This window comes from Hemitrygon akajei, unplaced genomic scaffold (genome assembly GCF_048418815.1).
Source record: "Hemitrygon akajei unplaced genomic scaffold, sHemAka1.3 Scf000036, whole genome shotgun sequence".
NCBI classification, from domain to species: domain Eukaryota; kingdom Metazoa; phylum Chordata; class Chondrichthyes; order Myliobatiformes; family Dasyatidae; genus Hemitrygon; species Hemitrygon akajei.
This window is the reverse complement of record NW_027331922.1, coordinates 9,950,901-9,978,340: the sequence shown is the minus strand read 5'-3', so window position 1 is coordinate 9,978,340 and position 27,440 is coordinate 9,950,901. Positions and strand designations below refer to the sequence as shown.

Here is a 27,440-nt window from a genome sequence, read left to right as displayed (position 1 = left end):
CGCCATCAGATTGCGAACGCTCCCTGAACACTTAAGCACTCCCTCGGTATTCACCTTTATGCAGTATTTATTAATTTCCCAATTTATGTTAATTTTACATCTTTGCAGATTGTTGAGCTCATGTTGAAGTTGTAGAAGACGCTGGTGAGGCCGCGTTTGGAGGGCTGTGTTCAGTTCTGGTCTCCCTCCTGTAGGAAAGATGCCACTGAGGTGGAAAGAGTTCGGGGGGAGATAAATGAGGATGTTGCCGGGACTTGAGGCTCTGAGTCATGGAGAGAAGACAAGAAGGATGTCTCTATATTCCTTGGAGCGTGGGTATGAAGCGCGGAGGGGCACAGAGAGGGTGAATGTGCACAGTCTTTTTCCCCTGGGTTGGGGAGTTGTGAGACAGAGTGCACAGAATTGAGGTGAGAGTGTGTGGAGAGAACCGAGAGAGGAGAGGCAAAGACTGGGGTCCGAGGGGGAGAGGAGGGGTAGAAAGGGAGTGAGTTTGAGAGAAGAAGGGTAAAAAGAGAAAATCAGTAGAAAGGGTTTGAGAGTTGCGTGGATTGAATGGGGAGAAGTGAGGTGTCGTCAGTTGATTGAAGTCGGCCCCACGGGCTGTTGACAGAAACCTCCGATCTCTTCAGGAATATCCGGGTATAAATGTGCGGACTTCTCGCAGATGAATCTGTGTTTCCATTTGCAATTATAACTCCCGTACGAGCCGCAGTTACTGCAGCTGCTCGATCCATAGGACATCTTGTACAGAAGTTCAGAGGCCACATTCCTGTCAAAGAGGGTTAGACAATTTCAACAGAGACAAAACAGCTCCAGCAGACAACCGGAGACGTCGCCAAACTAATACCTCTGATCTGCGCTCTCCCCACAGTACCCTGTCAGCGTCGGAACTAATGCCATGATACCTCGCTCTACCCATAGCCCCAGGCTGTACGAATCCCATTACACCGCGCTCCCCTAAAATCCCGAATAATCTTCCAAATTAATCCCACTTCCTCACACTCTCTGGACAACCCTCTGTCAGTCATCAAACTAATCCCATTGTTCCACTCTCCCCACAACACCAAGTCTTTCTCCAAACTGAACTCACTGACTCCCTCTCTCCCTACAGATCTGTGTCAGAACTCAAACTAATCCCACTGTCCCACTCTCTCCCCACGACCTCGTTTCAGTCTCCAAAATAGTACCACTGACCCACTCCCACACCACAGAGCTGCAACAGTCCAAACCTCACCTGTCCGCGCATTTTCCGATCCAGTATGATACAGATTGATAGACAGCATTAGAAACAAAATTCTGTGAAATGAAATCACTTCAGTTAATGTTTAGAACCAGACTCTCTCAATGCATATCCATGTTAAGGGACGGTACAGAGAGGGAAACACCCATTGACTGAGCTCGGGAGTGTGGAGGGAGCTTCATTCTGAGTCTGACCCCGGGAGTGTGTGATGGGACGGTGTGGTGGGAGATTCACTCTGTGCCTTACCCCGGGAGAGTGTGATGGGATGGTGTAGAGAGAGATTCACAATGTGTTGGATCCCGGGAGTGTGTGATAAGACAGCGTGGAGGGGAATTCACTCTCTGTCTGACCCCGGGAGTGTGCGACGGGCCAGTGTGGAAGGATCTTCCCAGGAGGGTGGGGGGGGTAGGGTTGTGTGGAGGGAAATTCACTGTGTGTCTCATCCCGGGATCTCCTGATTATTGATATCTTTTCTCACGGTAAGACATACCTTTTCCTTGCTTGAATTTATTTCGAGGAGCCCTGAATCAAGTTCTGAACATTGTCGCCTCGCTCCATCATAAGTATTTGCGGTCTTGGATATGAAATAACACCGGTCTTCATATTTCATCCAGATCTGGGGACACGTTTGCTCTGAAACTAAGGATAAAGAAATCATGAATCTCCCTCCATAAATCCCGTTGCATCAACTGGGATCAGAAAAAGTTAACCTCCCTCAACACCGTCCCATCACACAATCCCGGGGTCAGACACAGAGTGAATCTCCCTCCACACCGTCCCATCACACTCTCCCGGGGTCAGACACAGAGTGAATCTCCCTCCACACCGTCCCATCACACACTCCCGGGGTCAGACACAGAGTGAATCTCCCTCCACACTGTCTCATCACACAATCCCGGGGTCAGACACAGAGTGAATCTCCCTCCACACCGTCCCATCACACACTCCCGGGGTCAGACACAGAGTGAATCTCCCTCAGCACCATCCCATCACACAATCCCGTGTTCAGTCACAGAGTGAAGCTCCCTCCACACTGTTCCATCACACACTCCTGAGGTCAGACACAGAGTGAAGCTCCCTCCACAACGTCCTATCACACACTCCCGCGGTCGGACACGGAGTGAATCTCCCTCCACACCGTCCATCACACACTCCCGGGTTCAGGCACAGAGTGAATCTCCCACCACACCATCCCATCACACATACCCTGTCTCAGGCAGAGGGTGAATCTCCCTCCACACCGTCGCTTCAGATACTCCCGCGGTCAGACACAGAGTGAATCTCCCAGCACGCCGTCCCATCACACACTTACCGGTTTAGACACATACTGAATCTCCCGCCACACCGTTTCATCACACACTCCGGTGTCGATGTGAAGCTCCCTCCACATCGATCTATCACATTCTTTTGGGATCAGACGTGGAGCGAAGCTCACTCCGCACAGTCACGTCACTCATTCTAGTAGTCAAACAGAGAGCAAAACCCGCTTCTTCCGAGCAATCACAGGGAGGTCAAACGCAGAGAGAAGCTCCTGATGCATCATCTCTTCACGCAGTCAGGGTCAGACGCAAAGTGATGTAATACAGTACCCGACCAGCCGAATCTGACAATCCCGGCATCAGACAGTAGGTGTCGCTGTTTGCACAACATCCCTTCACACTTTCCAAGGTCAGACACAGAACGAAGCTCCCCTGAATTCTCCACCTTCCAGTAATTCCCTCCCCTTCCCTTCCCGCATCCCAGTTTCACTCTTCCTCCTCCTCCAGCTCCCTATCACCTCCATCATGGTTCCGCCTCCTTCTACTACACATAGAGCTTTCCCCATACATTCGTTAGAACCATAGACCACAACTGCACAATGCAGGCCCTTCAACCCTCCATGTTGTGCCGTCCCATATAATCCTTAAAACAATGTACTAAACCCACACTACCCAGTAATCCTCCATTTCTCTATCAAACATGTGCCTGTCCAAGAGGCTTTTAAATGCCCCAAATGTTTTAGCCTCCACCACCATCGCTGGCAAGTTATTCCAGGCGCTCACAAACCCTCTGAGTAAAAAATCATACCCCTGTGGTCTCCACTAAACGTCCCTCCCTTACTTTTTACATGTGCCCTCTGTTGTTTGCTATTGGTGCACTGGGAAACAGGTACTGACTAGCCACCATATCTATGCCTCTCATAATCTTGTAGACCTCTATCAAGTCCCCTCTCATTCTTCTACGCTCCAAAGAGAAAAGTCCCAGCTCTGCTACCCTTGCCTCATACGACTTGATCTCCACATCAGGCAACATCTACAGGGGAGGCTTCTTTACCTCTCCTGCCTATCCCTTTGCTGTTTCTCATAACCCTCGTCTTCATCTTCCCTCTTACTTTTTTCTCATCTAGCACCTACCATCTTTATCCTTCCCACCCTTCCCCCAGGTTCTCTATAGAGCCCCTGCCCCACCACTCAGTCCTGACGAAGGGTCACGGTCATAAAACGTTGACTGTTCCTTTCCACGGAAGCTGCCCGACCTGCTAAGTTCATCAACCGTGTTGTGCGTGTTGCATTGAATGCAGCATCTGCAGAGTACTTTGTGTTTAAGCTCCCTCCACACCGTCCTCTAACACACTCCCGGGCTCAGACACTAGATATTGCTCATTCCACACGGTCCCATCACATTTTCCAGTATCAAACACAGAGTGAATCTCCCTCCACACCGTCCCATCACACACTCCCGGGGTCAGACACACAGTGTATCTCCCTCAACTCCGTCCCATCACACACTCCCGTGGTCAGACACAGAGTGAATGTCCCTCCACACCGCCCCATCAAACACTCCCGGGGTCAGACACAGAATGAATCTTCCTCTGCACCGTCCGATCACAAACTCAAGAGGTCAGACACAGAGTAAATCTCCCTCCACACCGTCCCATCACACACACCAGGGGTCAGACAGAGAGTGAATGTCCCTCCACACCGTCCCATCACGCACTCCCTGGTTCAGACACCCAGTGAATCTCCCTCCACACCGTCCCATCACACACATCCGGTGTCAATGTGAAACTCTCTCCACAACTTCCTATCACATTCTTTTGGGATCAGACGTGGAGAGAATCTCACTCCACACAGTCACGTCACTCATTCTAGTAGTCAAACGGAGAGCAAAACCCACTTTTTCCAAGCTATCACAGAGAGGTCAAACGCAGAGAGAAGCAACTGATGCATCATCTCATCAAACAGTCAGGTTCAGACGCAAATTGAAGTATTACAGTATCCGACCGGCCGCATCACGCAGTCCCGGCATCAGACATTAGGTGTCGCTGTTTGCCTACCGTCGCTTCTCACTTTCCAGGTTCAGACACAGAACGAAACTCCCTTGAATTTTCCAACTTCCAGTAATTCCCTTCCCCTCCCTTCCCACATTACAGTTTTAATCACTGGAATTCAGAAGATTAGCGGGGGGGGGGGGGGTCTTATTGAACCATATAAAATTCGAAAGGGATTGGACAGGATAGATGCCGGAAGATTGTATCCGATGTTGGGGAAGTCCAGTACGAGGGGTCAAAGGGCAAAGCCTGTCAGGACCGAGATGAGGAAAAGCTTCTTCACACAGAGAGTGGTGAATCTGTGGAATTCTCTGCCACAAGAAACAGTTCAGACCGGTTCATTGGCTATATTTAAGAGGAAGTTAAGTATGGCCCTTTTGGCTAAAGGGATCAGGGGGTATGGAGAGAAAGCAGGTACAGGTTTCTGAGTTGGATGATCAGCCATGATGATACTGAATGGCGGTGCTGGCTCGAGGGGCCGAATGGCGTAATCCTGCACCTATTTTCTGTGTTTCTATGTTTCCTCCTCCTCCAGCTCCCTATCAAATCCCTCATGGTTCCACTTCCTTCTACTGTCCATAGTGCTTTTCCATTACATTCCTTAGAACCGTAGAACACAACAGCACAATGCAGGCTCTTCAGCCTTCCATGTTGTGCCGACCAATATAATATTTTAAAAAAGACTAAACTAAAAGATTAAACCCACACTACCCCATAACCCTCCATTTTTCTTTCATCCATGTGCTTGTCCAAAAGGCTCTTAAATACCCCGAATGTTTTAGCCTATTGGCGCCCTGGGAAACAGGTACTGACTATCCACCCTATTTATGCCTCTCATAATCTTGCAGACCTCTATCAAGTCTCCTCTCATTCTTCTACGCTCCAAAGAAAAAAGTCCCAGCTCAGCTAACCTTGCTTCATGTGACTTGATCTCCTAACACCGCAACATCCATAGGGGAGGCTTATTTACCTTTCCTGCCTATCCCCTCGCTGCTTCCCATAACTCTGATCTTGATCTTCTTTCTTACCTGTTTCACATCTGCAGAGTATTTTGTGCTTAAGCTCCCTCTACACCGTCCTATAGCACACTCCCGGGTTCAGACACTAGATGCCGATCATATCACACGGTCCCATCACATTTTCCAGTGTCAAACACAGAGTGAAAATCTCTCCACACAGTCCCATCACACAATCCCGGGGTCAGACACAGAGTTAATCTCCCTCCACACCGTCCCATCACATACTCCCGGGGACAGACGCTGAGTTAATCTCCTTCCCCACCGTCCAATCACAAACTCGAGGGGTCAGACACAGAGTGAATCTTCATCGACATCGTTCCATCACACACACCCGGGGTCGATGAGAAACTCTCTCCACATCGTCCTGTCACATTCTTTTGGGATCAGACGTGGAGCGAAGCTCACTCCACACAGTCACGTCACTCATTCAAGAGGTCAAACAAAAACCCGCTTCTTCCGAGCAATCACAGAGAGTTCAAACGCAGAGAGAAGCTCGTGATGCATCATCTCTTCACACTGTCAGGATCAGACGCAAAGTGATGTAATACAGTACCCGACCAGCCGAATCTGACAATCCCGCCATCAGACAGTGGGTGTCGCTGTTTGCACAACGTCCCCTCACACTTTCCAGGGTCAGGCACAGAACGAAGCTCCCCTGAATTCTCCACCTTCCAGTAATTCCCTCCCCTTCCCTTCCCGCATCCCAGTTTCACTCTTCCTCCTCCTCCAGTTCCCTATCACCTCCTTCATGGTTTTTCCTTCTTCTACTAAACATAGTGCTTCCCCCTAACACACCCCCGGGCTCAGACACTAGGTGTCTCTCCTTCCACACCGTCCCATCACATTTTCCAGGGTCAAATACAGAGTGAAACTCCCTCCACACCGTCCCATCACACACTCCCGGGATCAGACACAGAGTGAAACTCCCTCCACACCGTACCATCACACACACCCGGGGTCAGACACAGAGTGAATCTCCCTCCAGACCGTCCAATCACACACTCCCGGTGTCAGACACAGAGTCAATCTCCCTCCACACTGTCCCATCACATACTCCCGGGCTAAGTGATGTAGTGAAACTCTCCACATCTTCCCTCCTCACCCCCTGTTATATTGAGCAGTTGAAACGGGGGATGTCGTCTCACCTGTTCTCCTGGTGAGGTATTGGCAAATCTGAGCTTTGTGTTCGGTGATGTTTCTGTAATTCATTTCGAGCTGATTGAACTGATGACGGAGATCGCTGTGCGTTCGATTCAGCTCCGAGAGATCCGAGTTGAGGACGGAAATGTTGTTTTCGAGGATAGTGAGGTTGTTGTTCATAGCGGAAAGATTATTCAGACAGGTTCTCTGAGAGAGATCCAGGAGGGAGTTCTCAGATGTCCTGGATTCAAGGGTGGAGTTCAACTCATGGACTTGCTGTTGACATTGGCGCTGTGTCCTGTTCATCTCCTGATGTTGTTCCCAAAGTCTCCGGGAGTTTCGCTCGGAGGTGATCAGTGACTGACGAGTCTGTAATACTGAGAGTGATAGTAAAGGGTGTCAGTGAAACGGTGTGAGGTGAGTCTGTGTCAGATGAGGGGAGTGTCTGTGTCACAGTGAGAAGTCTGTCTGTGACGAGGTCTGAGTAGTGTCGATGTCACGGTGTGTGGAGTGTCGGTTTCACACTGAGGTATGTTTCTGTGTCACAGTGAGGGGTGTGTGCGTGTCACAGTGATATGTCTGTTTGTGTCACAGTGAGGAGCCTGTCGATGTCACGATGTGGGGAGTGCTGGTTTCACGCAAAAGGTTGCATCATTGTCACGGAGAGGTTTGTGCCGGTGTCACAGTGAGGAGAGCGTCGGTGACACGGTGAGGAGTGTGGTGGTGTCACTGTGAGGGGAGTATCAGTGTTGCGGTGTGGGTTGTGTAAGTGTCACGGTGAGAGGGAGTGTCGGTGTAATGGTGTGGGCTTGATGGTGTCACGGTGAGTTGCATGTAAGTGTCATGGTGAGAGGTACTTCGGTGTCACAGTGAGGGGAGTGTCGGTTTGGTGTCACTGTTCGCAGTTTCGGTGTCACTGTTCGCAGTCTCGGTGTCACGTTCAGGGAAGTAGCGGTGTCACAGTAAAGGGAGAGTCGGTGTCACAGTGAGGGGAGTGTCGGTTCAGTGTCACTGTTCGCAGTCTCGGTGTCACTGTTCAGGGAGGTAGCGGTGTCACAGTAAAGGGAGAGTCGGTGTCACAGTGAGAGGGAGTGTCCATGTCACAGTGAGGGGGACTGTCCATGACGATGTCCCGGTGGGGTCTGTCGGTGTCACGGTGAGGGACGTGACAGTGTCAGTGTTACGATGTGGGGTAAGTGTCACGGTTAGGGGAGTGTTGGTGTAATGGTGGGGGCTGGACGGTGTCACGGTGTTGGGAGTGTCGGGAATGTTGGTGGCATGGAGAGGGGAGTGTCGATGTCACAGTGAGAGGGAGTGTCCATGTCACAGTGAGAGGGAGTGTCTATGACGATGTCCCGGTGTGGTCTACCGTGTCACGGTGAGGGACGTGACAGTGTCAGCGTTACAATGTGGGGTAAATGTCACGGTTAGGGGAGTGTTGGTGTAATGGTGTGGGCTGGACGGTGTCACGGTGTTGGGAGTGTCGGGAATGTTGGTGGCATGGAGAGGGGAGTGTCGATGTCACAGAGCAGGGTGTGTAGATCTCACGGTGAAGGCTGTGTTAGTGTCGCGGTGAGAGATGTGTCGGTGTCACGGCAAGTGTACTGTCGTGCACGGTATGAGGGTACTGTCATAATAATGGTAAGGGTCTTCTCTATGCTCTGTTGAGGGTAACGTCTGTGTCACGGCGAGGGTCTTGCCGCTGTCACGGTGAGGAACGTGTCGGTGTCACTGTGAGGGGCTTTTTGACGTCACGGTGAGTGGTGTGTCGTTGTCAGTGTGAGCTTTTTGCGCTAACATTTCATTCCACTCTGCTTGTTTACGATATGACTACACCCGGATCCCGTTCCACTCACCATAGATCGAGAGCCAGGCCACTATCGCAACGAAGCCGATCGTAACTGGGCAGAGTAGGCAGATCTTACGGCAGCATCCATTGCCGATGTTCTGTTTCGGCTCCTGTTTCTGCGCACCTGTAGAGAGCCCATTCAGCGTGTGTGTTTATTCAGCCATCTTCCCCACTGGGACTCCCTTCCACCCCCATTTGCGTTCTCTCCCTCCACCACGATCACCCCTCCCTCCCTCAATCTCATCTACTTTCAGCCGTCATCACCGAGAATCCAAACTCCTTGACTTGGCAAAGGCTGACAGATGTCTGACGGATTCCAGAGATCAGACAGATCTCCCCTGAGCCTCCTCCGCTCCAGAGGAAGCGACCCAGGTGTCCGACCTCTCGTTGTAACGCATGCCACCGAATCCCGGCAGAGTCCTGTTAAACCTCTCCGGAGGCTCCCCAACGCCCCGACATCCTTCCGATAATGGGGTGACCAGAACTGTATACAACACGCCTGATTCAACCTAACTAGTGATTTTCGTTTTTATGAAGTTGCATTTTAACAGCTGAAATTTTAAACTCTGTGCCCCAACTGATAATGGCAAGAGTGATATAAGCCTTCTTCGCCGTCCTATCAGAATGGATAGGATCCATGAACCAATGCACAGGACCACACGATCCCGCTGCTAAACAACACACTTGAAGGTTTTGTCTTTAATAGTGTGCTATCTCTGAACATTTGACCTACCAAGGTGCAACATTTTAAGTTTGTCCGGGTTAAACAGTTTTTGTCAAAAACTGATCCATGTCTTCCGGAATTATTTGCAGGTCCTCTAAGCGATCCACAACACCCATCAACGTATCATCTACAAACAGACCAAACCACCCACCTACATTCCCATCCAGATCGTTTATATACATCACAAATAGGAGAGATCCCACCCACATCCATAGATACAGGTCACTTAACTGGAGCAGAAGAAGGTTACTCAATCACAGAATGCAGAATAAAGTATCGAAATTACAGAGAAATTGCAGTGCAGGCGGACTATAAGGTTCAAAAGCCGCGAAGAGGAAGATTTGAGGTCAAGAGTCATCTTATCGTATTAGGGGTCCATTCAATAGTCTGATTACTGTAGTGTAGAAGCTGTCCTTGAGACTCCTGATACATGATTTCCCATTTTCCCTCCGATGGGAGGCTGCAGAGGAGAGAATGTTCGGGGTGGGTGGAGCCATTTCTTTGATGATGCTGGCTGCTTTCCCGAGGCAGCAGGAAGTGCAGTCAGAGTTCATGGAGGGGAGGCTAGTTTCGGAGCTGGGCTCAGCTCTTTCCACAACGCTCTGCAGTTTCCAGCGATCATGGGCGGAGCAGTGTTTATATTTTTAGTGAGAAACCAGGACGTTTCATGAGAACAGGGAAGACAGTAATTTTTTCACTTTGTAGACAACTCTTCAGAATTTTGTAGGTCCCAGTGTCATAAGGGTGTGGGGGTGGGGCGTTGGGTATAGACTCAAAGGCAGGACACAGACACTGAAGTACTAGGAACAGGACGGGACCAAACTAACGGACGGGACAGGTCGCAGACCAGGATAGGGAAGCAGGACCAGGACGAGGGACTGTGGGCAAGGAGCCTTGGCTTGGACTCCGAGCCCGTGACTGGACAAGGACCGAGTCTTGACTCGGGCTGGACCCCAATCCAGGCGAAGACGTGACGAGGCCTGGGTTCTGGGAACTTGTGGCTTGAGATTGGGATCCTTGGTGCTCGAGGGTTGAGGCGGGGGTTCTTGGAAATCGAGGCTTTGGGCTTGGGGAGCTTGGGGCTTGAATAACTCGGAGGCTGTAGCTTTTAGGCAGACTAGGAACTGTACCTCAACACAGAGCCGGGACTTATCCTTCGACAAGCCGGGACTCCTCTTTAACAAGACACTAACATGACACTGGACAGTACATAGACATGGAGCCGGGACTTATCCTTCGACAAGCCGAGACTCCTCTTTAACAAGACACTAACATGACACTGGACAGTACATAGACATGGAGTCGGGACCTATCCTTTGACAAGCCGAGACTCAATTTTCACTCCACACCAAGGTGGGGCAGGATCATCCGTCGGTAACGGCAGAACGGCCTGACTTTTCCGACGAAGGCAAAGACAAAACAAGACAGATTCCCCGCAGGGCAGTCTGTCCTTTTCTCTGATTTATGGGAAGGATGTAATAGAGAAATGGAGGTCATTAAAAGTTGAAATTTTGATGGTAGAATATTTATATTCCTGTTAGGTTGAAAGGAAAGGTTAATGGTTTGAGAGAGCCATGGTTTTGAGGGATATTGGGGACATGGTTTGAAAATAGAGAGAGAACTAGAATAACTATTGGCAGCACGGAGTAAATCAGGTGCTCGAGGAATATAAAGAATGTAAAAAGAATCTGAAGAAGGAAATTAGAAAAGCTAAAAGAAGATATGAGTTTGCTTTGGCAAGTTAGGTGAAAATAAATCGAAAGTGTTTCTACAGTTATATTGACAGCAATAGGTTAGCGAGGGATAACGTTGGTCCCTTAGAGAATCAGAGTGGACAGCTATGAGTGGAGCCGAAAGAGATGGGGGAGATTTGGAACAATTTCTTCTCTTCGGTATTCACGAAGGAGAAGGATATTGAATCGTGTCATATAAGAGAAACAAGTAGGGTAGTTATTGAAACTATGATGATGAAATAGGAGGATGTACTGGCGCTTTTAAGGAAAATAAAGGTGGATAAGTCTCCGGGTGCTGACAGGATATTCCCTATGACCTTGAGGGAAGTCCGTGTAGAAATAGCAGGGGTTCTGACAGAAATATTTCAAATATCATTCGAAACGGGGATGGTGATGGAGGATTGGCGTACTTCTCATGTGGTTGCATTATTTAAAAATAGTTCTAATAGTACACCTATCAATTATCAGGCTGTACGTTTGACGTCAGTGATGGGTAAATTAATGGAAAGTATTCTTAGAGGTGGTATATATAATTATCTATATGGACAGGGTCTGATACGGAACAGTCAGCATGGATTTGTGCGTTTTTGACAAATCTTATGGAATTTTGTGAAGAGGTTACTACGAAAGTTGACGAGGGTAAAGCAGTGGATGTCGTCGAAATGGACTTCAGTAAGGCCTTTTACAAATTTCCACACGGAAGGTTGGTACGGAAGGTTGAATCGTTAGGTATTAATATTGAAGTAGTAAAATGGAGTAAACAGTAGCTGTATAGGAGATGCCAAAAGAGTAGTGGTGAATAACTATTTGTCGCGTTGGAGTCCGGTGACTAGTGGTGTGCCTCAGGGATCTGTACTGGGTCCAATGTTGTTTGCCATATACATTAATGATCTGGATGATGGGGTGGTAAATTGGATTAGTAAGTCTGCAGATGATACTAAGATAGGTGGCTTTGTAGATAATGAAGTTGGTTTTTAAAGCTTTCAGAGAGATTTAGGCCTGTTCGAAGAGTGGGCTGAAAGAATGCAGATGGACTTTAATGCTGCTAAGTATGAGGTGCTACACTTTGCTGGGACTAATCAAAATAAGACAAACATGCGCCAGGCTTTAGATGCCTCAGAAAGGACAGTGCGGGAATCAAATGTTTTGGGGCCCTGGCTCTGCTGATCAGAGATCGTGTCACCGCAACAGAAAAGGAGGAAGTCATCGCGGGATTGTCTACTGAGTCTGATGATAGAAACAGGAAGGAGTTAATAAATCTACTTGGACTTTTTTATAGAGCACAGAATAGTTACACGATATTGAGGAGTAGATGGGGTGAACTATTCAGGAAAGGTGTAATAATAACAGAGTTGTCGTGGTGGGAGATTAGAATTTCCCGAATGTTTATTGGCATCTCCCTGGATCAAGGGGTTCAGATAGGATAGAGATTGTAAGGTGCCTTCAGAAAAGTTTCTTGACACAAATTGTAGATAAGCCTACAGAAGGAGAGGCTGTACTTGATCTGATATTGGAAAACGAACCTGGTTAGGTGTCATGTCTCTTAGTGGAAGAGCATTTTGGAGATAGATAAAACAGTTCTATCTCCTTCACCATTGCATTGGAACCATTGCATTGCATTGCATTGCACCATTGGAACAAGCAGGTTAGGAAAGAGTTTAAAAACACAAACACGATAAAATCTGCAGATACTGGAAATTCAAGCAACACACCAGCAGGCCAGGCTGCATCTATAGGGAGAAGCATCATCAATAGGGACGGGAGAGGTTCCGAAGGATCGTATGGTTGCAGATGTTGTTCTCCAATTAAAGGAGGGTAGAGATAGCCGAGGCAATTATAGACCAGATAGTCTTACTTCAGTGGTTGGTAAGTTGCTGGAAAAGATCCTGAGAGGCCGGATTTATGAACGTTTGGAGAGACATAATGGGATTAGGAATAGTCAGCATGGCTTAGTCAAAGACAGGTCGTGCTTTACGAGCCTTATTGAATTTTTTGAGGATGTGTCTGAACACATTGATGAAGGGAGAACAGTAGATGTAGTGTATATGGATTGCAGCAAGACCTTGGATATGATACCCTATGCAAGACTTGTTGATGAAATAAGGTGTCAGGGGATCCAAGAGGACCTTGCTTTGTGGATCCAGAATTGGCTTTCCCACAGAAAATAAAGTGTGGTTTTGGACGGGTCATATTCTGTTTGGAGATCGGTGACCAGTGGTGTGTCTCAAGGGATCTATTCCGGGTCCCAGTTCCTTCCTGGATTTTATAAATGACCTGGATAAGGAAGTGGATTGATAGGTTAGTAAATTTGCTGATGACACAAATGTTGGGAGTGTTGAGGGTAGTCGGGACGGCTGTCATAGTTTACAGCGGGGCATCGATAGGTTGTCAAACTGGGCTGAGAAGTAGCTGATGGAGTTCAACTCTGATAAGTGTGAGGTGCATTATTTTTCGAGGTCAAATATGATGTTAGAATATAGACTTAATCGTAAGTCTCTTGGCAGTGTGGAAGATCAGCGGGATGCTGGGATCAAAGTCCATTGGACACTCAAAGCTGTTGTACAGGTTGAACTTGTGGTTAAAAAGGCATACGGTGCATTGGTCGTCATCAACCGTGGGATTGAATTGAAGAGTCAACAGGTAATGTTACAGCTATATAATACTCTGCTCAGATCCCACTTGGTGTACTCTGCTCAGTTCTGGTCCCCTCACTCCAGGATGTATGAGGAAATTATAGATAAAAGTGCAGAGGAGATTACAAGGATCTGGCCTGGTTTGGGGAGCGTGCCTTAGGAGAGTACCGTGTGTGAACTTGGCCTTTTCTCCTTGGAGCGACGGAGGATGAGATGTGACCTGATAGAGGAGTATAAGATGATAAGAAACATTGATCGTATGAATAGTCAGAGGCTTTCTCCAAGAGCCTGAAACACTGACAGGAGAAGACACAATTTTTATGAGGTTAAAGGTAAGTACAGAACAGATGTCAGGGGTGAGGTTTTTTTTACTCAGTGAGTGGTAAGTGCGTGGAATGGGCTTTCGCCGGCGGTGGTGAATACGAAGACGATAGGGTCTTTTAAGAGACTCCTGGAAAGGTATATGTTGCTTAGAAAAATAGAGGGCTATGTGCAACACGATGTAATTTCTAAAGTAGGCACATGTTCCGAGCAGCTCCGATGGGTGTGTACAAAAGTGAGAAGGTTCGGGGTGGGTGGAGGAGGTTTTTTGATGATGCTGGCTGCTTTACAGAATCAGCAGTGTGTGTGGAACGAGTTCATGGAGGGGAGGCTGGTTTCTTGCGGTCATGGGCGGAGCAGTGTTTATATTTTTTAGTGAACCAAGACTTTTCATGAGAACAGGGTAGTAGAAATGGTGAAAATGGAAGACGATAAGACATTTCTTCCCCCTGGTAGACTACTCTGCTGAATGGGGAGGGGGTGGGTTTAAAGACTGATATGACCGGATTGATAGATATAAGGGACGCTTGACAAGTCCCGTATCAAGATCCCAGATGGTAGATCTGTCTGGAAGATGGGAGAGAGGAATGTAGGGAGAGACGGAGAAGGAATGGAGCGGTGCTAATGGGCCGGAGAGGGAAAGGTAGTGAGCGTAGAGGAGTGAATGGGGAAGGAGATGACAGGTGACGTGAGATACAGGGAGAATTGTCGTGCGGATTTGACTGGGGAGGAAATACGAGGAACTGGTAGTAGGTGTTTCATACAGGGTTTGACCAAAGCTATTAACAACGGCTCAGATGGTGAACTGGTCTGGAGATGTTGTCGAACCCAAGGAGATGTGTATGGCTAATTTGATTGTGGAGGACTGATCAGGTCGAGATGCTGGATGCAATGTACACAGATATTAATAACGTCCCAGATGGCATACTGCTCTGGGAGATGATGTGCGACACACGCAGGGATGGATGATTAGATATAAGAATGGCTCGGCAACAAGGTCTAGGGTTACAGTTAATTTCTTAGACTGGAAGCCCATCACTGGCGCTGTTCACGGGCGGTCGGTGGTGGGACCCGCGATCTTTCTCAACTATATCGACCATTTATAGCAGATTATACAATACACGGTAGGTGAGCTTGCAGACGACGTTGAAGGCGTTTTAAACAGTGAAGACAGTTATCTCTTACAGTGGGATCTCGATTCGCCGGGGAATTCGGCTGACCAGGAGCACATGCAATTTAGTTTGCGCTGTCGTATATCTTCAGGACAAACAACAGGGTTGGACTTACACGGTGCAGGGGAGGAAACTTGGGAATTGTTAAGGAACAGCGTGACGCAGGGCTACAGCTACACGGTTGCTGAAAGTGGAGTCACAGGTAGACAGGGACCCTGGGGCGTGATGTGGAACAGAGGGACCCAGGGCTCGAGGTGCACGGTTGCTGAAACTGAAGTCACAGGTAGACAGGGACCCTGGGGAGTCATGTGGAACAGAGGGACCCAGGGCTCGAGGTGCACGGTTGCTGAAAGTGGAGTCACAGGTAGACAGGGACCCTGGGGAGTGATGTGGAACAGAAGAACCCAGGACTCGAGGTGCACGGTTGCCAGGAAGTGAGGTCACATGTAGACAGGGACCCTGGGGCGTGATGTGGAACAGAGGGACCCAGGGCTCGAGGTGCACGGTTGCTGAAAGTGGAGTCACAGGTAGACAGGGACCCTGGGGAGTGATGTGGAACAGAAGAACCCAGGACTCGAGGTGCACGGTTGCCAGGAAGTGAGGTCACATGTAGACAGGGACCCTGGGGCGTGATGTGGAACAGAGGGACCCAGGGCTCGAGGTGCACGGTTGCTGAAAGTGGAGTCACATGTAGACAGGGACCCTGGGGAGTGATGTGGAACAGAAGAACCCAGGACTCGAGGTGCACGGTTGCCAGGAAGTGAGGTCACATGTAGACAGGGACCCTGGGGCGTGATGTGGAACAGAGGGACCCAGGGCTCGAGGTGCACGGTTGCTGAAAGTGGAGTCACAGGTAGACAGGGACACTGGGGAGTGATGTGGAACAGAAGAACCCAGGACTCGAGGTGCACGGTTGCCAGGAAGTGAGGTCACATGTAGGCAGGGACCCTGGGGCGTGATGTGGAACAGAGGGACCCAGGGCTCGAGGTGCACGGTTGCCAGAAAGTGAAGTCACAGGTAGACAGGGACCCTGGGGAGTGATGTGGAACAGAGGGACCCAGGGCTACAGGTACACGGTTGCTGAAAGTGGAGTCACAGGTAGACAGTGACCCTGGGGAGTGATGTGGAACAGAGGGACCCAGGCCTCGAGGTGCAAGGTTGCCAGAAAGTGGAGTCACAGGTAGACAGGGCGGTGGGGAGTGATGTGGAACAGAGGGACCCAGGGCTCGAGGTGCACGGTTGCCAGAATGTGGAGTCACAGGTAGACAGGGACCCTGGGGAGTCATGTGGAACAGAGGGACCCAGGGCTCGAGGTGCAAGGTTGCCAGAAAGTGGAGTCACAGGTAGACAGGGCGGTGGGGAGTGATGTGGAACAGAGGGACCCAGGGCTCGAGGTGCACGGTTGCCAGAAAGGGAAGTCACAGGTAGACGGGGACCCTGGGGAGTGATGTGGAACAGAGGGACCCAGGGCTCGAGGTGCACGGTTGCCAGAAAGTGAAGTCACAGGTAGACAGGGACGCTGGGGAGCGATGTGGAACAGAGGGACCCAGGGCTCGAGGTGCACGGTTGCCAGGAAGTGAGGTCACAGTTAGACAGGGCGGTGGGGAAGTCGTCTGACACGCCGCCCTTCATCAGTCAGGGCGATGTGTACAGGAGTATGGAGGTCACATTGGAATTGTACAAGTCGTTAGTGAAGCTACACTAGGAGTAGATTGTTCCGTTGCCGTCGTCTTGCTCCAGATAAGAAGCCACTGAGCTGGAGAGAGTGTAGAGGAGATTTACAAGGACATTGCAGGAACTCGAGTAACTGAATTCTGGTGATAAGTTAGACCGGTTGTCAGTTTATACCTCGGAGCGCATAGGTGACCTAACGGAGTTGTATAAAAGCACATGGGGCCCAGACAAGGTGAATGCACAAAGTCGTTTTCCTCTTGGTTTAGAAAATCGAGAACCAGGGCCCACAGGGATCAGGTGACTGTAGAAGGTGGTGTAACTGGGGACACGAGTGAAACCTTTTCTTTTCTGATTGAGATGGTGGTCTGTCTATGGGACGAGCTGCCAGAGGAAGTGATCGATGTTGATGCATTAGAACTTGAACATCTGTGCGTATAGCACGTGACCCCTTCATACTGACGTTAATACTGTGAACTCTGACCTGCTTCTACAGGCACTGATAGTCTGGCGGGTCCGGCGGCGACTGGAGTGTTTTCATCCTCATCGATGAGAAGTTCGTGTCTCCCAAACTTCAGCACTGAGTAGGTGGATGTTAGACTGTCTGGGAGAGAAAGAGAGAGAATGTGAGGGAGGGTGAGAAACTGAAGGCCGTAGAGAATGATGGGAGTGAGGACAGGGAGACAGAGCAGAGAGAGGAGACACGGAGCGAGAAGGCTGAGAGGTAAGGCGAGAAGGTGAGGAAGAGGGGGAAGTGAGCGGTAAAGACGAGGATTCCAAGTAGGAGAGAGAGGGCAGAACGGATCGATGTGGGGGGGAGGGGTGGAGGGTGACAGAGTGATGTGATGAGCGGGAATATTGAATAAATTTGGGGCGACAGAACAAGGCGAGAATGGGAGGGAATGTGGCGGAGGGAACAGAGGGATAGAGGTTTTGTGTGGATGGGGAGAGACCAGTGTGAGAGCGGCAGTGCAATTGAGGGAGAGAGGGGTAGAGTGAAGGGGGAATGGGACGGAGAAGGAGAGGGACAGAGTGAGCGAGAGAGAATTCATGCGAGAGAGGGTTGTTTTTCATAGTTGTATTATTTGCAAGCTTTCTACAATTTCCACACTCTGGATATACGACGGTTTTCTGGGGACTAAAATGTTGTGGTGATTTTTGCGCTCCATTCTGTTTCTTTGTGTCGTGGCTGCTTGGAAGAGGACGGGCGGTACGGTAACGTGGCGGTTTACAGTACCACAGACCCGGGTGTAGTCCCGCCACTGACTGCAAGGAGCTGGTCCGTTCTACCCGAGACCGATTTGCTCAAATCGCTGCCGGCACACAGATTGGTGGTGTTGTGGAAAGTGTAGAACATCGCTGATGGATTCGTTGGGATGGGGATCAGCTGTAGATGGGTGGAGAAATGGCACACGGAGTTTACTGAGGGTAAGAGTGAGGTTCTGAGCTCTGGACAGTCAAATGTGGAGGGACAGGAGACAGTTAACGGCACGACCCTTCCCTATCGACGTAGAAAGGGATCACGGTTAAACATGTTAAACACATGACTTTAGACGGGCATTTGGCCACGTCCCTTTCATGGGAAGTACATTGACAAGATTGTGTTGACTGGAATTCGCAATGAACTGGGAATTTGGGCTCACAGTTGGGTTGTGTGCAGACCCCAGAGAGAGGCGGACGCTGGTTGGAAGACCGTGACTCTTTGTGTAATGCAAGGATCCGTCCTACGACTGCTGCTGTTTGTGGCAAAGATGTGGATGGAAATCTGGATATTCAACTAGGCTTTGTGTGTTTATCATGTCCTGCCTCGTAGAGGTAGTGAATTGTTTTATGGTTTCGAGGTATCGAGCAGAGACCACCCAGCGGAGTACAGAAACAGGCCTACAATGTTGTCCCGAATGCATTCACTCTGGTATTAGACATTTCATCTTTGTTAAAAGGTACTCTCTGTGGACAGTCTGTGTCTCTTGTGACCGTAGAAACCTCTGTCAGACCTCCCGTTCAACATCTCCGGAGGCTGCTCAAGACCCTCTAACCGAACCACTCATCTAAATTGTCATCCGGGTCATTCACATACATCACAGACAGGAGAGGTGCCACTTACATCCAGAGATACCGATCACTTCATGGCAGTGGAGTAACGTAAATCAATCACAGAATGCAGAATGACGGGTCACAGTTACAGAGAATGTGCGGTGCAGGCAGAGAATAAGCTGCAACGGCAAAGGGGAAGCAGATTGCGAGGTCAAGTGTACACATCATGGTAGAGGACGGTTCAATGGTCTGATAACACTGGGGTAGAAGCTGACCTCCAGCCTAGTGAGACATGCCTTCGCATCTCCCCTCCGATGGAAGATCTGTCTGTACTCCATGCACTTCTTTCACAGCTCTACCGCTCCGGGTCCCATCCCCCTTGCAAATTAGTTTAAACCCTCCCGAACCATGCAAGCAATCTGCAAATTCACCAACCGCGTATTGTGTAATTTGTTACAAATGGTCGATATAGTTGACAAAGATCCGCCGTCACTCCAGCCTGGCTGGAGGTGGTTCTGTGATGCTTCTGGCTGCTTCATCGAGGAGATAGGAATTCTGGACGGAGTTCATGGAAGGGAAGCTGGTTTCCGAGATAGGCTCAGCTCTTTCCACAGCGGTTAGCAGTTTCTTGCGGTCACGGGTGAAGCGGTTTCAACATTTCGAGTGAGGAACAACGCTCAGCAGTTACTTGCGGTCACGGGTGAAGCGGTTTCTGTATTGTGAGTGAGGAACAACGCTCAGCAGTTTCTTGCGGTCACGGGTGAAGCAGTTTCTATATTGTGAGTGAGGAACAACGCTCAGCAGTTACTTGCGGTCACCGGTGAAGCAGTTTCTGTATTGTGAGCGAGGAACCAGGGCGTTTCATGAGAACAGGGAAGTACACTTGACGAATAGGGAACTCTATAACGCATTTAACGTTTCTAGTTGGTGGGCTACTCTGTAAAATGGTGGGAGGCACAGCGAAATTTGTCTGACTGATTTGTGCGCATTGGCAGAGATAATGTATGCTGACTGTCAAGTTCCCAGATTGTGTACCCCACTGGAAAATGGAAGGAAGGGACAGCGGTAGGGACGGAGAAGCCATGGAGCGGATAGACAGGGAGGGCGAGGGGAAGATATGGAGTGTGGAAGATAGTGGGGGAAGGGAGATACTAGATTGCGTGAGACCTAGAGAGAGTTGTCGGATAATTTGACAAGGAGGACAGAACAAGCACAAGTAGATACAAGTAGGTGTATCGTACGTAGAGTTGAAAAGGGCTGTGGATAAATGGTCAGATAGTAGACTGCTTTGGAAGATGATGTGAAAGAGATCTGTCTGACTAATTTAACTGCGGAGGACTGATCCGGTTGGTAGATGTAACATACACAGATTTAACAAAGTCCCAGATGGTCTACCGCTCTGAAAGTTGGTGTACGACAAAGGGAGGGATGGCTGACTGGATATAGACAATAGACAATTGACAATAGACAGTAGGTGCAGGAGTAGGCCATTCGGCCCTTCTAGCCAGCACCGCTATTCACTGTGATCATGGCTGATCATACAATATAAAATTGACTCGGCGGTGGGAGCAAAGTTTGAGGGTTGAAGTTCGTTTCTCAGACTGGAGGCCGGTCACTAGCCATGAATACCAGCATGTCGCTAGTGGGACCAAGGATCTTTGTCAACTATATCGAACATTTGTAACAGATTACACAATACACATTTGATAAGCTTGCAGTTGGTTAGCATGCTTCGGGAGGGTTTAAACTAATTTGCAAGCGGGATGGGACCCGGAGCGATAGTGCAGTGAAAGAAGTGCATGGAGTAAAGCCAGATCTAACATATAGATAGGCTTTGAGGAAAGAGAAGCAGAATAAAGGGTGTAAAGGTAGGAAGATAGAAGGGCTAAAGTGTGAGTACTTCAATGCAAGAAGCATCAGGAACAAAGGTGATGAACTGTCAGCTTGGATGCATACATGGAATTATGATGTAGCGGCTATTAAGCAGACTTGGCTGGCACCAGGGCAGGAATGGATTCTCATTATTCCTGGATTTCAGTGCTTTAAAAGGGATAGAAAGGGGGTAGAGGAGAAGGGTGGCATTACTGGTCAGGGATACTGTTACACCTACAGAAAGGGTAGGTAATGTAGCAGGATCCTCTTTTGAGTCTGTATGGGTGGAGGTCAGGAACAGGAAGGGAGCAGTTACACTACTGTGGGTATTTGTATAGACTCCCTGGTAGCAACAGAGATACCGAGGAACAGATTGGGAGGCAGATTTTGGAAAGGTGCAAAATTAACAGCGTTGTTATCATGAGTGTCTTTAACTTCCCTAATATTGATTGGCACTTGACTAGTTCCAAGGGTGTTGATGAGGCAGAGTTTGTTAAGTGTGTCCAGGATGGATTCCTGTCACAGTATGTTGACAGACCAACTAGGGTGAATGCCATACTAGATCTAGTATTAGATAACGAACAGGGTCAGGTCACAGATCCGTCAGTGGGTGAGCATCTGGGGGACAGTGATCATCGCTCCCTGGCCTTTAGCGTTATCATGGAACAGGACAGAATCAGAGAGGACAGCAAAAATTTTAATTGGGGAACGGCAAATTATGAGGCTATAAGGCTAGAACGCGGGTGTGAATTGAAATGATTTTTTTTTGCAGGGACATCTACTACGGACGTGTGGTCGATGTTTAAGGATGTCTTGCAGGAAGTTTGGGATAATTCTGCTCCGGTGAGGAAGATTAAAAAAAATGATAGTGTGAAGGAACCATGGGTGACAATTGAGATGGAAAATCTAGTGAGGTGGAAGAAGGCAGCAGACATGAGGTTTAGGAAGGAAGGATCAAATGGGTCTATTGAGGAATATAGGGTAGCATGAAAGGAGCTTATTAAGGGACTGAGAAGAGCATGAAGTAGGCACGAGAAGACCTTGGCGAGTAGGGTAGGCATTCTTCAATTATCAGAAGGATGACAGGAGTGAAGGGAGAACCGATTTGAGATAAAAGTGGGATGGAGGCTGTGGAAGTGAGCGAGGTCCTCAATGGACCCTTCGGTATTCACCACGGGGAGGGAACTTGATGACGATGAGGACAATATGAGTCAGGTTGATGTTCTGGTGCATGTAGATATTAAAGGAGAGGAGGTGTTGGAGTTGTTAAAATACATTAGGACGGATAAGTCCCCGGGGCCTGACAGAATATTCCCCAGACTGCTCCTCGAGGGTAGAGATTGCTAAGACTCTGGCTAGGATCTTTATGTCCCTGTTATCCACGGGAATGGTACCGGAGGATAGGCGAGTGTTGTCCCCTTGTTCAAAAATGTAATAGGGATAGTCCGGGTAATTATAGACCAGTGAGCCTTACGTCTGTGGTGGGAAAGCTGTTGGAAAAGATTCTTAGAGAGAGAATCTGTAGGCATTTAGAGAATCATGGTCTGATCAAGGACAGTCCGCATGGCTTTGTGAAAGACTGATCTGTGTCTAACAAGACTGATAGAGTTCTGTGAGGAGGTGACCAGGCATATAGATGTGGTTAGTGCAGTAGATGTGATCTACCTGGATTTTAGTAAGGTATTTGACAAGGTACAACACGGTAGGCTTATTTAGAAAGTCGGAATGCATGGGACGGCTGGCCAGGTGGATTCAGAATTGGCTTGCCTGCAGAAGGCAGAGAGCCGCGGTGGAGGAATTACATTCAGATTGGAGGGTTGTGACTGGTGGTGTCCCACAAGGATCTGTTTTGGGACCTCTACGTCTCGTAATTTTTATTAGCGACCTGGATGTGGGGGTAGAAGTGTGGGTTGGAAAGTTTGCAGACGATGCAGAGGTCGATAGTGTTGTAGATAGTGCAGAGGATTTTTCAAGATTGCAGACAGACATTGATGCAATGCAGAAGTGGGCTGAGAAGTGGCAGATGGAGTTCTACCCGGAGAAGTGTGAGGTGGTACACTTTGGAAGGACAAACTCCAAGGCAGAGATCAAAGTAAATGATAGGACACTAGGTAGTGTGGAGGAGCAGAGGGATATGGGGGTACATATACAAAGTCCCCTGAAAGTTGTCTCACAGGTAGATAGTGTAGTTATGAAAGCTTATGTGGTGTTAGATTTCATAAATCAAGGGATAGAGTTCAAGAGACGCGATGTAATGATGCAGCTCCATAAAATTCTAGTTACGCCACACTTAGGGCACTGTGTCCAGTTCTGGTCTCTTCACTATAGGAAGGATGTGGAAGCATTGGAAAGGGTACAGGGGAGATTTACCAGGATGCTGCCTGGCTTAGAGAGCATGGATTATGATCAGAGATTAAGGGACCTAAGGCTTTACTCTTTGGAGAGAAGGAGGATGAGATGAGTCATGATAGAAATGTACAAGATATTAAGAGGAATAGACAGAGTGGACAGCCAGCACCTCTTCCCCAGGGCACCACTGCACAGTACAAGAGAATATGGCTTTATGGTAAGGGGAGCGAAGTTCAAGGGGAATATTAGAGGAAGGTTTTTCACCCAGAAATTGGTTGGTGCGTGGAATGCACTGCCCGAGTCAGTGGTAGAGGCAGATACACTAGTGAAGTTGAAGAGTCTACTAAACAGGCATATTGAGGAATTTAATGTGGGGGAGGGCGGTTAGGATTTTATAACTTGGCTTTCATGGGTGACTGACAGAGGTTTAAAAACCATGTGGGGCAAGAGAAGGTGAATGCGCAGAGTCATTTTCTATACACGTGCAGAATCGAGGATCAGGACTTACAATTCTGAGGTGATAGTAGAAAGAGATTTAACTGCGGACCAAAGTGATTTTTTTTTTTAAATCAGGCGGTGCTATGTCCTTGGAAGGAACTACCAGAGAAATGGTCGATTCAGATGTATTGGTGCTTCTATACTTGTGCGTATAGCACGTGACCCCCCTCAGAATGGCGTCATCAATGTGAACTCTGACCTGCCTGATCAGTCACTGGCATTTCTCCTGGTCCCGACGCAACAGGAGGATATTCATCCTTAGCGATGGGAAGTTCATTTTGGCGAAGGTTCAGTTGAGAGTAGGTGGGGTCCAGACCATCTGGGAGAGAATGGAAGAGAATGTGAAAGAGAGACAAATAGAAGGGCAAGGGACAGGTAGAGAATGGGAGGGGGAGTGAGAGACAGGGATGTATTATGATGGAGATGAGGAACTGAGTAGAGAAAGACGTGGAGACAGAACATCAGAGAGAGGAATGGATGGAGAGAGGAAATAGGACGAGAGATGAAGACATACAAGAGATATACAATTGGCTCTGTGTGAGGAGCAAAGGTTTAATGTTGCTGTTCCTTTCTCGGACTGGGAACCCGTCACTAGCAGAAGCAAATGCAGTTTAAATCTGTTAAGCGCGAACTATGGTATTTCTGTCAGGCAGCCCAGGGTTGGACTTTCACAACGATCCGGAGGAACACTGAGGAGTGTTCGAGAACAGAAGTACCCGCGGTACAGGAACACGGTTCCCAGAAAGTGAAGTCACAGGTAGACATGGCGGTGAAGAATGCGTCTGAACGCAGACTTTCATCAGAATGTCACTGAGTACAGGAGTCAGGTGACCATGTTGCAGTTGTACATGACGTCGGTGAGGTCGCACGTGGAGTACGGTGTTCAGTGTTGGATGTTCTGTTCCCTGGAAGATACAATCGAACTGGAAATGAGTGCACGGGGAGATTTACGACGACGTTTCCGGGACTCCAGGGACTGAGTTAGGGAAAGGGGTTGGGTTGATTGCAACTTTATTCCTTGTAGCGCAGGGGGGACCTTTGAGCGGTATATAAAGCCACGAGGAGCATAAACAGAGTGAATGGGTGCAATTATTTCAGCTAGACCTGGACAATCGACGGCCAGAGCGTACAGGTATAAGGAGAGAGGGGGAAATAGATTCAACCGTTTGTTACCCAGATGGTGGTCAGTCTGTGGAACGAGCTGCCAGGGAATTGATGGACACGAATGCCTCACACACTTGGGCATTTGGGAGTATGACCTGTGAGCCCTCCAGAATGACGTCGTTGTTGCATCACTGACCTGTTTGTATGTTGATGAGGGGTTCGACTTTCTGAATATTCAGTTCGGTGTATGTGGACGTCAGCTGGTCTGCGAGAGAGAGATAGACAAGGAAGAGTGAGTGCGGTAGAGAATCGGGGACAGTGAGGTGCAGAGGGAAAGGAAGAGAGTACAGACAGAGAGGGAAGAGAAGGTTGGGGACAGCGAGCGGGATGACGGGAAAAAGGCAAGCGTGGGAAGCGAGACGTAGTACAAAGACAGAGAGGCTGAAATGGATGGATGGAGTGGTTAAGAGAGGGGTGATCGAAGAGGGGCGATGGGCGGGAAAGTGGAATAGAATGGGGACAGAGACCAAGGAGAGATAGGGGAGAAAGAGGGGATAAAATGATGTGAAGGGAGTGAGGTTGTCAGCGCGGAGAGTAAGATTCAGAGGCGAAACAGAGGTGTGAGAGAATAGAAACGAGAGGGTGAAGAAATGTGGCAGAGGGAGGTTGGACGAGGCAAATGGAGTGAGAGAGTGAGGGAAAGAGTGTAGAAGGGAGAGCGAGTGTGAGAGACCAGGGGACGGTAACAAAAGGGAGAGAATTGAGAAAGTGAGCAATGAGAGATGGAAGAGATAATGGGGAAGAAGCAGTAGAGAGAGACTTGGTTATGGTTAGAGAGCGGGCTAAATGAGCTCCCGACTGAGGCAAGAGAGGAGGGAAAGAGGGAGGGAAAGGGAGAGAGGTTTGGAGAGAGGGAATAGAGGGATCGATACCATGAAGACAGGGACAGGGTAGGTGGAGAGGGGGTACGGGGGAGAGAGTGGTTGAAGGAGTGAGGGCGAGGGGAGGGGCGTTAGAGAGAGAGCAGCATGGGGAGAATAGTGAGAGAGCAAAGAGTGAGGACAAGAGAAGTGAGAGTGGATGAGATGGGAAAAGAGGGATCGACGGGAGAAGGGAAAGGAAACAGATGAATGAGCGTGACAGAGAAAGGGAGAGAGAAGGTGGGACGAGATAAGACTTGTGCAGTGTGAGAGGTGGGAGAGGAGAGCGGAGAGGCTTGAGGAGATTAAAATACTTTTTAGAGGTCTCCCTCATCACGACATCTCTCTTTGCCCTCGCTAAACACCACCCTACCCACGGCGCTCATTATTCACCAGCCATTTCACAGCCCCGCCTCCTTTCGCCCGCTGAACGGTCCCCCGTCAGTTACCCTTCCACCCCAATGCCTGGACCACAACACTTCCAAAGCACTGCCCCTCCCACACCGTTCCGTTCTCCCACACCACTCTCTCTACACCTCACTCCACACTGCTGCCTCTATACCGCCCTCCTATGCCGGTCGCTCCACGCCACCCTTCCCAAAGCGCACCACTGTCACTGGCCCCCCACACCCTCACATTGCTCCTCCTAGTCGCCTCTACTGCGCGCTCCCTCCGACATATTCAAACGGCGAATCATTAGGGTCAGCTGTCAGTTTGCCCTGAGGTTTCACGACAGGAATGGATACATTACATGATCACAGTCAAGGCAAAAATAATGAAACTGACCTCCATCTCTAAGGACTGGGGCACAGAGAGGGTCTTGACTTTCGGCCCCACGTACGATACAGCACGTTCAGAAATTTGCTGAGGCTCTCTCATCATCGACCCAGCACGAACACCCGGGATCGGACACGGAGTGACCCTCGCTCCACACCGGCCCATCACACTCTCCCGGGGACAAAAACAGTGTGAATCTCCCTCCACACCGTCCCATCACACACTCCCGGAGCCAGACACAGAGGGAATCTCCCCCCACACCGTCTTATCACACACTCCCGGGGTCAGACACAGAGTGAATCTCCCTCCACACCGTCCTATCACACACTCGCGGGGTCAGACACAGAGTGAATCTCCCTCCACACCGTCCCATCACATACTCCCGGGGTCAGACACAGAGCGAATCTCCCTCCACACCGTCCCAGCACACACTCAAGGGGTCAGACACAGAGTGAATCAAACTCCATACCGTCCATTCACACACTCCCGGGGTCAGACACAGAGTGAATCTCCCTACATATCTTCCCACCACACACTCCCGGGGTCAGACACAGAGTGAATCGCACACCACACCGTCCCATCACACACTCCCGCGGTCAGACACAGAATTAATCTCCCTCCACACCGTCCCATCACATACTCTCGCTGTCAGACACAGAGTGAATCGCCCTCCATACCGTCCATTCACACACTCCCAGGGTCAGACACAGAGTGAATCTCCCTCCATACCGTCCCATCACACACTCACGGGGTCAGACACAGAATGAATCTCCCTCCACACCGTCCCATCACACACTCCCGAGGTCAGACACAGAGTGAATCTCCCTCCACACTGTGCCATCACAAACCTCCGTGGTCGAACGCAGAAGGGTTTCCATCCATACTGTCCATCACACGCTTTCGGATTCAGTCTCAGATTGAAACTCCCTCCCTCAGTCTTTCTGCCCCACTCACCTTGGGATGCAGCCCGTGCGGCATTTTTAGTGGGTTTCTTATTCTTGTAAGTCTCGCTGTCGTCCATTCTGTCGAGGATCCTCTGTGTCTCTGAGCTCAGAAAGGGGAAGCAACCGTTGT

At 49.3% G+C, this 27,440-nt stretch overlaps 1 protein-coding gene across 1 annotated transcript; it reads right to left on the bottom strand.

The window, feature by feature from the left end:
• Positions 1 to 461: 461 nt before the first annotated feature.
• LOC140720077 (uncharacterized) lies at positions 462 to 27,440 on the bottom strand. Its single transcript, XM_073034977.1, has 8 exons — positions 27,321 to 27,440; positions 24,866 to 24,934; positions 17,297 to 17,416; positions 8,566 to 8,682; positions 6,715 to 7,086; positions 1,731 to 1,879; positions 1,235 to 1,296; positions 462 to 769 (listed from the first exon to the last, which is right to left on the bottom strand). The coding sequence occupies exons 1-8, from the start codon at positions 27,385 to 27,387 to the stop codon at positions 574 to 576; spliced, it is 1,152 nt and encodes a 383-aa protein (XP_072891078.1). The 5' UTR covers positions 27,388 to 27,440; the 3' UTR covers positions 462 to 573.

What these genes read in the sequence shown, in the direction of transcription:
- LOC140720077 (XM_073034977.1), bottom strand. Translation starts at nt 27,387, where the DNA reads ATGGACGACAGCGAGACTTACAAGAATAAGAAACCCACTAAAAATGCC. An exon ending in ATCAGTGCCTGTAGAAGCAG is followed by an intron (nt 8,683 to 17,296) that starts GTCAGAGTTCAC and finishes GGCTCTCTACAG; the next exon opens with GTGCGCAGAAACAGGAGCCG. An exon ending in ATCGGAAAATGCGCGGACAG is followed by an intron (nt 770 to 1,234) that starts GTGAGGTTTGGA and finishes CCTCTTTGACAG; the next exon opens with GAATGTGGCCTCTGAACTTC.